The sequence below is a fragment of the Drosophila yakuba genome, chromosome X, assembly GCF_016746365.2.
Source record: "Drosophila yakuba strain Tai18E2 chromosome X, Prin_Dyak_Tai18E2_2.1, whole genome shotgun sequence".
NCBI lineage: Eukaryota > Metazoa > Arthropoda > Insecta > Diptera > Drosophilidae > Drosophila > Drosophila yakuba.
Genome location: NC_052526.2, coordinates 16,902,441 through 16,915,381, shown reverse-complemented (window position 1 = coordinate 16,915,381; position 12,941 = coordinate 16,902,441). Strand labels below are relative to the sequence as shown.

Genomic DNA, 12,941 nt, shown 5'->3' with positions numbered 1-12,941 from the left:
GCACAATATACCGAACGCAGCTTTTAATATTTGTATGTTGAACCAAACGCTGCAGCGAATTTCAATAATTAATTAAACCGAAATTTTTAAAAACATTTCCATTTTGATATTGTTTCTAGCTTCTATGTTTGCTGTGTTCTTATTCTATTCCAGCTCGCATTTGGCCAGTACGGTCACACTGGCTGTGCTGTTATTTGTTGTTGCCGCCGATTTCCGCATTTTCAAAGGATTCGGATTCCGGAAAGCAAGCGATGCAGTAAGTGGATAAGTAATGTGCGAAGCAACTAATTAAGCAATCACGCGATGACTTGAATGCTCCCCTCGCCTAGACGATCTCGTGCCAGCAGCACCAGCAGTGGCCGCCAGCCGGCGCCTCCGCCAATTGGACTGCCCCAGCCGCAGGCGCAGCCACTGGAGGCGCCAAAGATCATCGTCATCCATCCGGGATCGCAGCATTTGAGGATCGGTAGGGCGGCCGACCTGAATCCACTGACCCTGCTGCATGCGGTCGCCTATAGGAGGCGTCAGCTGGCCGGCGATAGGCCGCATCATGATCCGCTCCTGCCGCCGCTGGACAACGTCAACTCCGCCCTGATGGGCGAGTTCGAGGAGCAGCGCCTGGCGGTGTCGCGCATTCTGCAGCACTGCGTCGTCGATGACAAGAACCGTCTGCGGGTGGCCACTCCGCCGCAGCAGCTGGCCCACTTCAATCGGAGCAGTCAGGCGGAGAAGGTGCCGCCGCCAGGTGGCCAAATAGCGGACGAACCCTGGCTGGATCGCGAGGCACCCGTGCTGTTCGACGACCGGATCCTGCGACTCAGCGCCGTGGATGCACGCGACTACGACATCCACTTTCCCATGCAAAGGGGCGAGCTGAATGTGCACAAGGAGAAGGGCGGTTCGCTACAAGTGAGTGTTGCTCCACATGCCGCTCCTAATCTAAACTGAAGAATCCTTTTTTCAGGCCAGCCTGCAGCACTTGGAACGAATCTGGTCGTACGCCCTGAAGGAGCGTCTGAAGATTCCGCTGCGTGAACTGGGCACCCACTGCGCCGTCTTGGTGGTCAACGATGTCTATGTGCGACGGTATTTGCGCGAGTTCATGACCCTGCTGCTGCAGCGTTTGGGTTTTCGACGCTGCTTCCTTGTACAGGACAGCGTTGCCTCCACCTATGGCGCTGGCATTGGGTACGGCTGTGTGGTGGACATTGGCGCTCAAAAGACGTCCATTGCCTGCATCGAGGATGGCATTTCCCAGCTGGATGCCAGGGTGCGACTGCCCTATGGCGGTGGCGATCTCAATCAGGTGCTACTCCTGCTGCTGCGCAAATGCGGCTTTCCCTATCGCGAGTGCAATGTGCAGGAGAGCTATGTGGATGCCCATTTGCTGGACGAGCTAAAGGAGAGGTTCTGCCATCTGAATGCCAGCGTTTGTGGCGCCCAGGAGAAGCACTTCAATCTGCGCAAACAGAACGGCCAGTGGCTGCGCTACACCATACAGGTGGGCGATGAAGCCCTTATGGCACCACTGGCCCTCTTCCACACCGAGCTCCTGAGTATTACTGGACGGACGAAAGCAGTTTGTACGCAGCAGGCGGCGCAGGACCAATACGACTGCGAGGACTGCTTCGATGCAGAGTATCTGAAGGAGACGGGTCGGAAGAATGGGGTGAGGGGTGGAGACAGCTTGCCCCTGACCACCAGCGGATCCCAGCCGCGACCCCAGCTACCCGTGACCGCCGACGATGAGGAGCTCATTGTGGTGGATCAGGACGAGACCAACAGCAACTGTCAGTCACAGCCGGGCTCACAGACAGCTGGTGGGCAGCTGAACTCGAACGGCTGCTATCACAACGGCCAGGGTCAGGTATTGCCTTTGGACCAGGCCGTTATCCAAGCCATTAGCCGACTGTCCAACTACGAGACCAAGCGCAAGATGTTTGGCTCCATTCTGCTCGTGGGCAGCAGTGCTAAGTTGCCGGGCCTGGCTGCCTGGCTGGAGCACCGGATTAGCCAGCAGGTGCAGTCCACCGGCACCGAGGTGAACGTCCTCACCAAGGGCATGGACGCCGGCATGGTGGCGTGGAAGGGTGCAGCCATTATGTCGGTGCTGGAAAGTGCCCGCGAGCTGTGGATATCTCAGCATGACTGGCAGCGTCATGGACTGCGGGTGCTCCGCGAGAGATCTCCATTCCTCTGGTGAGATGGTGGTGCCCCACGGCATTTCGAATAAGTTTGAGGATTCTTCTGTTCTATAGGGTTTTTAATTGTTAACAGAGTACAAGTAGTATCGTAACCATAGGCTAAAATGCCGACCAAAACATTACCCTGAAGGAAACACTTTAGATGGGTTCCATAAAAAATGATTAAATTATTTATTATAAGGCACGTAAAAAACACGCAGAATGCAAACAGGAATCCGAGCCTGTTTTAGCTTCTGCTTCATTGTATTTAGAATTATATTACTATGTATCAGTGGCAGATTAGGTAAACAAATTTAGAGTCCAGCGATAAGCGCAGTATATACGCAAATTTAACGATTGCCAAAAAAAAAAAAAACAAATGAAAAGAAAAGAAAAGAAAAAGAAAGTAACACGAACAACAAAGAATAAAGCTATTCTTATTGCTTTGACCGTGAAATTCGAACTTTATCCAGCGATCACGACTTTCTTATCAACAACAAATGAACAACAACAAACAAATGCACAAAGATCAGGCCAGGTACTTGGGTGCACTGGAGCCCATGTAGTGATATAGATCGCCCAGGGTGGACTTCACCAACTTCGCCTTAATCGTCGGCCGCTGGAGCCGCTTGTACGCCTCAAAACGGTGGCATCCGCCGAAGCTGAAGTAGTAGTCACCTCCCTCGCTGCCCGTGATCCACAGCAGGTCGATGGGAGGCACCTCCTCCTCGCTGGCTTCGTACTGCGGTGAAAGAGAAAATTGATAACCGGTGGAGTAACCAGTGGAGCAGGTGTTATCAGTGGTATGTATATTACTTCAGCTTTTAAATTCAACTTTTAACTATCCTTCAAAAGTATTTCTTAGGACTGGCAAATGGTAAATAACAATCTATATTCATTAAAAATTATTAACTTTTTATTTAATCTAAAAATGGGGTCCATTTTTGAATGTTTTACTTGGTTAGAAAGATTGATTTTGGATAAATGATGCACTTGTTTAAACTGCAAATTCGAAAAGCTACTTCTATGAGCTATTTAAATTAAGTGCACTAAATAAATAAATAATGTTATGACACAATAAAAATAATAAAATTAAAATAATGAAGGTTCAGAAAAATGTTAAACTACTATCTTACATGTAGTGTACTTTACATTTTAGATCTAACTAAGATCTTGTAATCTTCATTTATCTGAACAGAGTACGGAACGTATTTTGTACCCCCCGTCACCTAGGTACACAGGTACGTAGGTACGCTGTAGTCGTACCCCAACCCACCCTTCTTCGGACCAAAGTACGTGGACCAACCCACCTTAATGGTTTCCATCAGGGATTGCACCTTCTGCTCGTCCAGAACGGAGGGAATGGGTCGCTGGATGACGCTCATGGGCACCAGGTGGGTCTCATCAATGCCGGCGGAGTGTACTGTGGTGTCCATGGTGCTGCAGCTGGATCTGGATCTGTATCTGCTGAATGCCTGTCGATTGGTTAAAGATCTTGGCCAGTTGTGAAATTTCACCAAAAACAACCGCGTTATCAATGTGCGTGTAGGTGGCAACGCTGTGCTGCACACACACACACAGCCAGAGTTGTGGCACGGAAACCTTACTGTTTTTGGATGATTTCGCTACGATTTCTCTGCAGGATTGGACCCAATACGGTGCGTCTGCTCGTCACTCGCAAGAAATGGCTAATGAACTCCATGGCGGCCAATTGCGCGATTTTTGAGACCGCACGGCGTTGAAACTTGTTTGCTGCTCATGTGTGGGTTCGTTTACCGCTATATGTTGTTTTGCTGCAGCTACTTGTTGTTTGTTTTATGCATAATCATACCCCCCACCACCCACAAACGCACACACACACATGCGACCAGTATTGCCAGAGCGATAAAAGCGAATGAAAACAAAATTCAAAATAAGAAAAATACAATATATGTATATACATACATATGTACATATGCTAATGATAGGCCGGCGGGGGAAGGGGTATTGGGTACACCCCGAAAGACAGTGGCAAAAATGCAGAACTCTCGGCTGGGGGGCAATCGCTTGCTGATTAGCGTCAGCACAGAAATTAAAATGTGTAATCTACGTTGACAACTCTTGCTGCTTGTTTATGCCCCATTCCCCATAGCCCTATCAGACACCAAGATAAATGCTATGTGCAATTGGGGAGCAAAAGTACGGGTGTGTCTGATAACGACTGGAATAAGGTGCCATTTCCAATTCATAAACAAGTTTTGCATATTTTTAAATAAAAAAAACCGACGCAAAATCGACAGCTTTTTAAACACACCAGCTGGCCCGCGGTCAGTTGGCAACTCTGTGCACTTGACCAGATGGGCAGCACTGTTCTTGCAAAGTCAAATTCAAAATTTCAACAACCTGCGCGGGCTTTTTAAAAATGACGTGAATAAATGAGATTTTTAAAAGGACCAAGAGCATAGTGTTATTTTCGTTTAAATGTAATCCTTTCAATACTGTATCATTAGCTGGATCAAGTAAATATACAAATGTTGAATTAAAAAACACTTAAAATTCTAATATTGAGCCTGCATATTTTTGGCAAATGAAAAAACTAGGCCAAAGGCACTGCATATTTCATTTTGGCAAACAGTAGCGACTGGAACATGCTAAATTATTCGTGAATGTGCGTCAGTAATCGGCATCCTCTGTTCTTCCAGCGCCTTGTCAGCCGCACAATCTTCAATTAACCGATACGAGATGTTCGACAACGGGCAACAAGCAACCGATTCCGGGTAATTTTTAGACACTTTCCCGGCGGAGTTGCTTACAAAAAGGTAAGCGATGACGGAAGCCCATTGACAGTAACATTTGGCCCTCAGCCACAGCCACAGCCACAAAGGCGGCTTCCTGCAGCATTTTTATTTTTTACCCTAAGTGTTGATATTGTTTTAATTTTTTTGATTCGATTGGATGCGAGCATGAAATTCAATTTGGTGCAGACACTGGTCTTCACTTTGTGCCTCATCAGCGTGCAAATTTATGGCATTCAAGGTGCTTAAGTGAAATGGAAAATCATATGAAAACTAAAGTTTAAATAAGTAAAAAAGCAAATACTTGGTGTTTCACAATTAAAAATATTCCTAAACGGTTTCTTTTGGATATTTAACCAATCGGTTTTAATAAATATTGGTTGGAAAATGAATATTTTACTATACCGCTTAAATTTAACCAAATCATAAAATACCAAGAAGTAATACAAATGAAACTATTTTAGAAATAACGAACATATTAATTCAAAGCCCCATGAATAAAAAATATGAAATATTATGAACATACTCTAAATAAAACAGCAATAAATAAGTTTAGACTAGTGAAAACTGGCAATAAATCAGAGTTTGCTATAACACCAACAGATGCCAGTGGCAAGCGGATCGTCAGCAAGTACGAGCGCATCATGCAGATGTATCCACAGCTCTCCTCCGGCGCAGGCGAGTCCTCGCAGTGGCGGGCAGCCGAGAAGGACAACCAGCGGCATCCTTGCAGACGCGACTGCGTCGACAAGCAGCCGATGACCTGCTACTACTACATGGTGGTCCACTACGACGACACGATGGCGGAGACCTGCAAGCGGTACCTCCAGGTGAGTTGAGGATCCCAAAGATCGCTAGTTCCATGGTCAAAAGAGGTATCTAGGAGTATGCAGTGGAAAATTCAGTTGTTTTGAATGAATGAGGAATGCACCCTATTTGTATCCACAACCACAAGGTATACAAAGGTAGTAGCTTTTTTAATATTGTTTGGAGCACTTCAGTTTTCTGCAAGATGTAGACATATTGATGACTTCTTATTTAGATTTCATAACTCGATTTAAGCTGTCGAAATAAGCCAACCCTGCTATCTTAAGAATTGTTTGTTGACAATGTTGAAAGGCCTGTAGATTCACGTGGATTCATTGGATAATGATAAAAGCCACGAGCCTTGGCTTTGTCTACTTAAAGCTTCTTTCCTCCTGGTAAATAATGTCTTCTTATTACATATTTGTATATTGGCAGTCCAAATTCCGCTTCAAGCTGAGTGGCAAGGAGTTCATCGACGGTATTGCGCTAGCGGGGCAGCTGGCGGCGAACGACGACTGCAAGTACGCCGATGGCCTGGAGAGCGAGGTGATGGTGGTCAATGGCCAGCTGCCCGGCATGAACATTGAGGTGTGCTACGGCGACACCGTGGTGGCGGACGTGATCAACAGCATGCACGAGACGACGACGATCCACTGGCATGGTATGCACCAGCGACTGACGCCCTTCATGGACGGCGTGCCCCACGTGACCCAGTATCCAATTGAGGCGGGTCAAGCCTTCCGCTACCGCTTCGAGGTGGATCACGGCGGCACCAACTGGTGGCACAGCCACACGGAGCACCAGCGGGCCTTTGGACTCGCTGGGCCACTGGTGGTGCGTATGCCGCCCAAGCTGAATCCCCATGCGCATCTCTACGACTTCGATATGTCGGAGCACGTGATCATGATCCAGGACTGGGTGCACAACTTCGTGGAGAGCGTGGCCGAGAACATACTGATCAACGGGCGGGGCAGGAACCTGAAGAAGGGCGTCAAGGCCGCCAAGCCCACGCTCTACGCCCACTTTCCGGTGGTCAGAGGAGGACGCTATCGCTTCCGAGTGATTTTCAATGGTAAGTTAAGTTAGGGCGCTTTTGGCAATGGGTTTGAGTTCATTGTTCATCCATTTGTAGGCGTTTCGAACTGCCCGATCAGCTTCAGCATCGACAAGCACGACCTGGTGGTGATCGCCAGCGATGGCAACGACATCGAGCCGGTGGAGGTGCAGCGGATCATGTTCCATGGCGCGGAGCGCTTCGACTTCGTGCTGCACGCCAACCAGGAGGTGGGCAACTACTGGATCCGGGTGAAGGGCTACAGCTTCTGTGCGAAGAACCAGCTGCACCAGGAGGCGGTGCTGCACTACAGGGATGCGGATACCCGGGCGCTGGACACGCACACCCTGAGCTATGCCTACGATGCGCCAGGCAAGACGCTCAACGAACTGGGCGACGAGACGAGCGGTGCGCGTGGTGGCAATAGCATATCACTGGCCAGTCTCAATGCACAGCGACCGGAACCGGAAGTGCCGCCATCGGTGACCTTCTACACCAGCATGAATGCGTTCGAGGTGCGACAGGGGGAGGGCTTCCGCTTCCAGATGGACGACATCAGCTTCAGCATGCCCAGGATGTCGCTGTTGCAGACTCGCAACCTGGGCGTTGGCCAGTTCTTCTGCAATCGCTCGCAGCAGGCGGATCTCGGATTCAATTGCCGCCAGCGGCACTGCCAGTGCTCCAACGTCATCCAGGTGCCGGCCAACCAGCAGGTGGAGTTCGTCATCTCCAGCCTGTCGCAGACGCCGCATCCCATCCATCTGCACGGTTACACATTCCGTGTGGTCGGGATGGGGATGCTCGGGGAGCAGAAGATTGGCCAAATCGAGCAGATCGACAAGAAGACGCCGCTGCCGCGACGCGCAAAGGGTGCGCCTTTAAAGGACTCCGTCCAGGTGCCCGCCTTTGGCTACACGATTCTCCGGTTCTACTCGAACAGTCCCGGCTACTGGATGTTCCACTGTCACATATCGCCGCACTCGGAGAACGGAATGGCCGCGGTGGTGCGAGTGGGCGAGGATGTCGAGATGAAGATGTGCCCGGTGAGCAACTGCGGACTGTGCAGTTCGGTGGCCTAGTGGGTGTGCTATGTCCCGAAGTTACGTCACATATCCCTTTATGAGCAATAAAAGCGTTATCTTTAAGCTGGCATTATTTCAAATGGATTGATTTGGAGCGGGCAAATTTGTGTAACCGGAAACGGAAGAGCAAGTAAACGTCATGTGCATTTGCTTAAATAACAAGCAATTTCCACAATAAAGTATGGGTTAAAATTAGTTTAAGTCATGAAGTCGCTAACTAGCCTGCTAAAATGGCCCAAAGTCTGACTTATCAGAAAAATGTTAAGCAATCGAAATTATCCTCTAATTTTTAATTTTGTATTCCACCACAGCGCTTTTCCAATTTATCGATACGTATCGTTTTGATAACTGACAGGTTCAACTATCGTACAAGTTAACGGCACACCTATCGTTTAAAAATAAAGTGTAAATAAATATTCAAAGATCGTACAAAAATGCCAGTTAAATCATGCGATAGCGACTCCGACTCTGAGGATGACGCCCAGATGCGTCAGTTCCTGGAGGCGGCGGACACCACGCTGCTTACAAATGCCATGTTTCAATCGCAGCCAAAGTCGGATGGGGGCAAAGCAGCCAACGAGGAGCAGTCGGTGACCACCAAGAAAAACGATGCACCACCGGTCAAAAGTGAACGCTACGTGGAGGATCAGGACGCGCCTGCCAGCGATTTGCAAATCTCTCAGGAGATGCAAACGCACATCTGGAGCAGGCTGAGTGGCATTATCCAGGAGCAAATCGAGTTCTCCCTGGATGCCCCCAAGTGCGTGGCCAAACGGAAGCCGCCACCCGACAAAGTGAAGCTAGTGTCCAATGCCGATTGCTATTTGATCGCGGATTTGGTGGTGGAAGGTCCTGCGGGTCCGAAAAAGAAACCCACCATCAGGAGACGGACCCCCAAAGAGGATCATTCTCCGCCCGAAGCTCTGGACTCTGTGGTGGTCACTGGTGAGTCCATACTGGAAGGCAAGGACCTGCTCGCCTGGGCACAGAAAAAATCGCGCCACGACAAACTCTTTCAGTACAGAGCCAGCGATCCGAATGCAACCAAGCTGGTGGCCATTGAACCCACCAACGAGTTCACCAAGCGGAGGCGACAAAACAACTGGAACGAGTCCAGGATAAGCAAAAAGAAAAGTAATAAACAAAAGAAGTAGTTAAAACTATTTAATGAGTACGTTTCCTAAGAATTGATCTTAACTTAAGCCTAGAGATCTTAGTCGTTTTATAAAAAATTTGAAAGATTTGATTATTAGGGATATATCCGTGTGAGATATTTGCTCCCGGTGTGAATTATATAAATATGGGTCACATTGAACAATCTAATAATAATTTGAGCTTAAAGTAATGAAAATATCGTAACAATTTTAAAAATCACGTCTCAAAAGTGGCGTGAAAGTTGCTAACCGTGGCGCCATTGCCATTCCCATTGCCGCCCGTGCTGCCATTGCCACTGGTCCCGGTCATGTTGGAGGTATTGGACGAAATCTGGCCATCGAGCAGGCCGTACAGCATCTGCTGAGAGCTGACTGTGCCACTGGAGCCCGTGCTTCCGCCGAGATCCTGCAGCATATCGCCCATGGCCAAATTGCCGCCTATGCTCTGGCTGCTGCCGGTGGCGCTGTTGTCCAGGATGTTGAGGAAGTCGTGGCCGTTGAACTCGTTGTGCTGCTTCTGCATGCTGCTCTGGCTCTCCTTCATTAGTTTGTCGTACTCCTGCAGCACGCTATTGAACTCGCCGATCTCGACGCGATTCCTGGCCAGCACCTTGTGCTTGTAGTAGTTGTGCACCTGGGTGAGCGAGGTGCCCGTTAGGGCAACATGGGCGCGCTCCAGGGGCACAAGCTGCAGCACCGTGGACTTTTGCAGCCGTGGCTGACTGTCATAGTAGCCGCGATACTCGCCGATGAAGCTGCGCAGAAACTCCTCGGTGGCATCCGTCAACAGCTGCACCGCCGACTCGGAACAGTCGGTGAAGCCGGCCAGGCGCAGCATGCCGCACATCACCTTGCGCATCGCCTGGCGGCAGGCACTGCTGGAGATCTCCGGATACGCCTGCGGATCCCCGCGGGAGTAGGCTGTATCCACGGAGGGTGTAAACCAGATGGGCTTCTGGAACTTTTGGCTGCCCACCAGTTCGGCGGCGTTCTCTGGCGGAAAGTCCACTTCTGGTATCATGAGGCAGGGATTCAAGAGGTAGTTGGAACTTCCCTATGATTATATTATTAGGTTAATTGGGTAAATACTTTGGTTAAACCAGCAAAGAACTTGCATTTTTATTGGAGTACGTTTCGATGAGGGACTGCAGAACTTCGGTTTGCTTCATCACCTCGATGGTCTGGGTAACCAGCGCGCTTTTCAGTTCCACCTTGTGGCTATATGGAGTATATGTTTAGTTTACTGGCTGTGTTATACCTATTATTTAGATTTATTTACTGTTTTTCATCCGGTTGCAGATCGCCGCGCAGACGAATCTCGTCCAGCTTGGGTTTCTTGGCCGCCGTGGGAACGTATTTGTCCGGTGTTAGTTGGACACCGTCGTCCTCTGCGGGCAGGGAGCCCCAGTGCTCCGTTTGCATGTTTATTCCCCTTAAAAACCTACGTATAACATTTACTTTACAATTTTGTAAATATTTTGTTTATTTATCCGGCCCTAAAATAATACGATTGGTTATCGGTTACTATCGATAAGTTCGGTTGCGCTGGTAAACGAATTACTCAACTCATTGAACTAAACAGCTGATGGTCGGTAAACATCGGCTTGGCCAGATGCATCTGGCAACCTTGGACTCGAACGTTTCGTTTTCGATTATAAGAAAGCGCTGTCGTAGTCAAAGTAAATAAAGGTTAGGATAAAATAACAATAATTTCGGAAAACCCCATTCTCCAGACAGCTGGTTTTGGAAGTCAGTCCGGGCTTGTGTTTTTGTGGATCACGTCACACACACATGTATTCACTTTTTCGGCCGCTTTGACAAATGGCAACGCCACGGCAGCTGGACACGCACACAAGCACAACATGTAATTATTTGTTTTCGTTTCAAGAATTTCAAAGGTAAAAACCGAAAGAAATACGTGGTCGGCAAGATAACGCAGCGACGCAGACGACGAGTGGGACTGTCCGGCGGATTGGCGGCAGCGGGTTACGGCGGATACAACGGCAACAAGATGCACCAGGAACACATGGACCTGCATGCGCCCGTGGACTTGAACAAGGTGAGTCTTTTCTAATGGGAATCGAATAAGAAGCCCCACTCAACTGGTAAATTTCCCTGTTCCCTGGTGATGCGGATTTCCTTAGTCCCTGGACGAGATGACGCCGGAGGAGCGAATGCGGTAAGTGGAGCAGTGGCCTTCGATAATGCATTCTTTTAATCATGTCCAATTTTCGGTTATCCAATTTCGCAGAGCGCAGCACCAACTGATGGTGGAGAAACATCGCGGCCACGACGCCATGCACTCCGAAATGGTGATTATTCTGTTTGTCACCCTGGTCATTGCCCAGATCATTCTGGTTGAGTGGAAGAAGCGGCACTACAGATCCTACGCTTTCGTCACCCTGCTGGCCATGTGGCTTATTCCGCTGATCATCTCCGTTAGCTTCGGCTGGCTGCGCTTCATAATCATCTGGCTGGTGTTCACCTGCATCACGGCACTGGTTATGCGCCGGGCCATCAGCAAGCCCATTCAGGGCACAACGCCTAGGTGAGTCACTGCTGATATGAACGGAAGGCCAGATAATAGCCCATAAAATCCGCTTTCAGGCTCGTCTACAAGTGGTTCTACTTCATCTACAAGCTCAGCTATGGCCTTGGCCTTGTGGGCTATCTGGTGATCATGGCCGCCTTCCTGGGCATGAACTACATGTTCTCGCAGCCTCCAAACACCTGGATGGATGTGGGCCTGATGTTCTGCTTCTACGGCCTGTACATCGGTGTACTGGGACGCGATATATCCGAGATATGTTCGGATAAGATGGCGGCAGCTATTGGCGTAAGTTTACCACGATACCTTGATACAAAGTTGGAAACTTATAACCTTACGTTTGTCCTACAGTACTACACACCTCAGGGCATTCCCACCCGACATCTTGATCAGAATGTCTGCGCAGTGTGTGGCAATCAGTTGCTTGTCTCGGAGAAGGAAGAGGGCGTCATTGAGAACACCTACAAGTTGTCTTGTAACCACGTATTCCACGAGTTCTGTATACGTGGCTGGTGCATTGTGGGCAAGAAGCAGACGTGTCCCTACTGCAAGGAAAAGGTCGATCTCCAGAAGATGTTCCGCAATCCGTAAGGCATTCAGTGCCATCCGATTGACTACCGTACTTAATATTGTTTCTCCGTTAGGTGGGAGAAGCCGCACGTATTGTACGGTCGCCTGCTGGACTGGATTCGCTGGCTGGTGGCCTGGCAACCGCTCATCTTTTTCATAGTACAAGGCATCAACTGGATGCTGGGACTGGAGTAGGTCCTGATTCCAGTATTGGCTTTCCTCGGCGTCTAGTCAAGCACACACACTTTGGATTAAGTCCTGCACATGTAACCACACGAAAAACTCGACGATTAACAACGACAGACCAACATGGAGGGGCTGCGAAACACCCGCACCACTAGCACCGTCGCCGTTCATTCCCCCGCTCCCCTCCACGACTCCTGAACTATAACGATGATGACGGATGAAAGATCTGTAGACGAAGCCATCCGGATGCCTGCCATTGCCATCCAATCTGTTTCCGGGTTTCCAGTTCTGTGTGTGGTTTGCTTTTGGGCACCCAAAATTTTCCATTGGAGTCTTTAATCGAAACGTAAATGCAATTTTGGATATATGTATCTATATCTATATATTATACATAGCTATGTATTTATGTACATATGTGTGCCTGTGTGTATGTCTCCTAGGTATTATTACCAATTTTATTTTCTTGATTTCACTTAATTGCACTGGAGCTGGTTAGGAATATACATATACCAAAAAAAAAAATCTATTGATAAAATACTCGAAACTCGTTTCACATTCACAGCGGGAGGGGTAATGCTTATTA

General features: G+C 48.8%; 6 protein-coding genes across 8 annotated transcripts; 4 read left to right on the top strand and 2 right to left on the bottom strand.

Moving 5' to 3' along the window:
- Positions 1–110: 110 nt before the first annotated feature.
- Positions 111–2,640, top strand: LOC6525725 (actin-related protein 8). 2 transcript variants are annotated; one of them, XM_002101511.3, is made up of 3 exons: positions 111–256; positions 330–909; positions 965–2,640. In XM_002101511.3, exons 1-3 carry the CDS (start codon positions 252–254, stop codon positions 2,201–2,203), a joined length of 1,824 nt encoding a protein of 607 aa, XP_002101547.1. In that variant the 5' UTR covers positions 111–251; the 3' UTR covers positions 2,204–2,640. The 2 variants fall into 2 exon arrangements, with proteins under 2 accessions (XP_002101547.1, XP_039226035.1); XM_039370101.1 differs by having other exon boundaries at positions 152–268.
- Positions 2,621–4,023, bottom strand: LOC6525724 (putative sulfiredoxin). Of its 2 annotated transcripts, none has more exons than XM_002101510.3 (3): positions 3,791–4,023; positions 3,494–3,677; positions 2,621–2,925 (listed from the first exon to the last, which is right to left on the bottom strand). In XM_002101510.3, exons 1-3 carry the CDS (start codon positions 3,883–3,885, stop codon positions 2,713–2,715), a joined length of 492 nt encoding a protein of 163 aa, XP_002101546.1. In that variant the 5' UTR covers positions 3,886–4,023; the 3' UTR covers positions 2,621–2,712. The 2 variants fall into 2 exon arrangements, with proteins under 2 accessions (XP_002101546.1, XP_015046444.1); XM_015190958.2 differs by having other exon boundaries at positions 3,494–3,658; positions 3,791–4,017.
- A 1,055-nt stretch (positions 4,024–5,078) lies between these two features.
- Positions 5,079–7,970, top strand: LOC6525723 (laccase). The gene is made up of 4 exons (XM_002101509.4): positions 5,079–5,198; positions 5,561–5,787; positions 6,200–6,836; positions 6,897–7,970. Exons 1-4 carry the CDS (start codon positions 5,126–5,128, stop codon positions 7,895–7,897), a joined length of 1,938 nt encoding a protein of 645 aa, XP_002101545.1. The 5' UTR covers positions 5,079–5,125; the 3' UTR covers positions 7,898–7,970.
- A 289-nt stretch (positions 7,971–8,259) lies between these two features.
- Positions 8,260–9,063, top strand: LOC6525722. Its single transcript, XM_002101508.4, has one exon. The coding sequence runs from the start codon at positions 8,335–8,337 to the stop codon at positions 9,052–9,054; it is 720 nt and encodes a 239-aa protein (XP_002101544.1). The 5' UTR covers positions 8,260–8,334; the 3' UTR covers positions 9,055–9,063.
- On the bottom strand, positions 9,052–10,591 carry LOC6525721. The gene is made up of 3 exons (XM_002101507.3): positions 10,334–10,591; positions 10,170–10,272; positions 9,052–10,108 (listed from the first exon to the last, which is right to left on the bottom strand). Exons 1-3 carry the CDS (start codon positions 10,474–10,476, stop codon positions 9,272–9,274), a joined length of 1,083 nt encoding a protein of 360 aa, XP_002101543.1. The 5' UTR covers positions 10,477–10,591; the 3' UTR covers positions 9,052–9,271.
- A 59-nt stretch (positions 10,592–10,650) lies between these two features.
- On the top strand, positions 10,651–12,895 carry LOC6525720 (RING finger protein 121). The gene is made up of 7 exons (XM_039370707.1): positions 10,651–10,743; positions 10,943–11,113; positions 11,199–11,233; positions 11,306–11,602; positions 11,662–11,890; positions 11,954–12,189; positions 12,247–12,895. Exons 2-7 carry the CDS (start codon positions 11,066–11,068, stop codon positions 12,365–12,367), a joined length of 966 nt encoding a protein of 321 aa, XP_039226641.1. The 5' UTR covers positions 10,651–10,743; positions 10,943–11,065; the 3' UTR covers positions 12,368–12,895.
- The last annotated feature ends 46 nt before the right edge of the window (positions 12,896–12,941 follow it).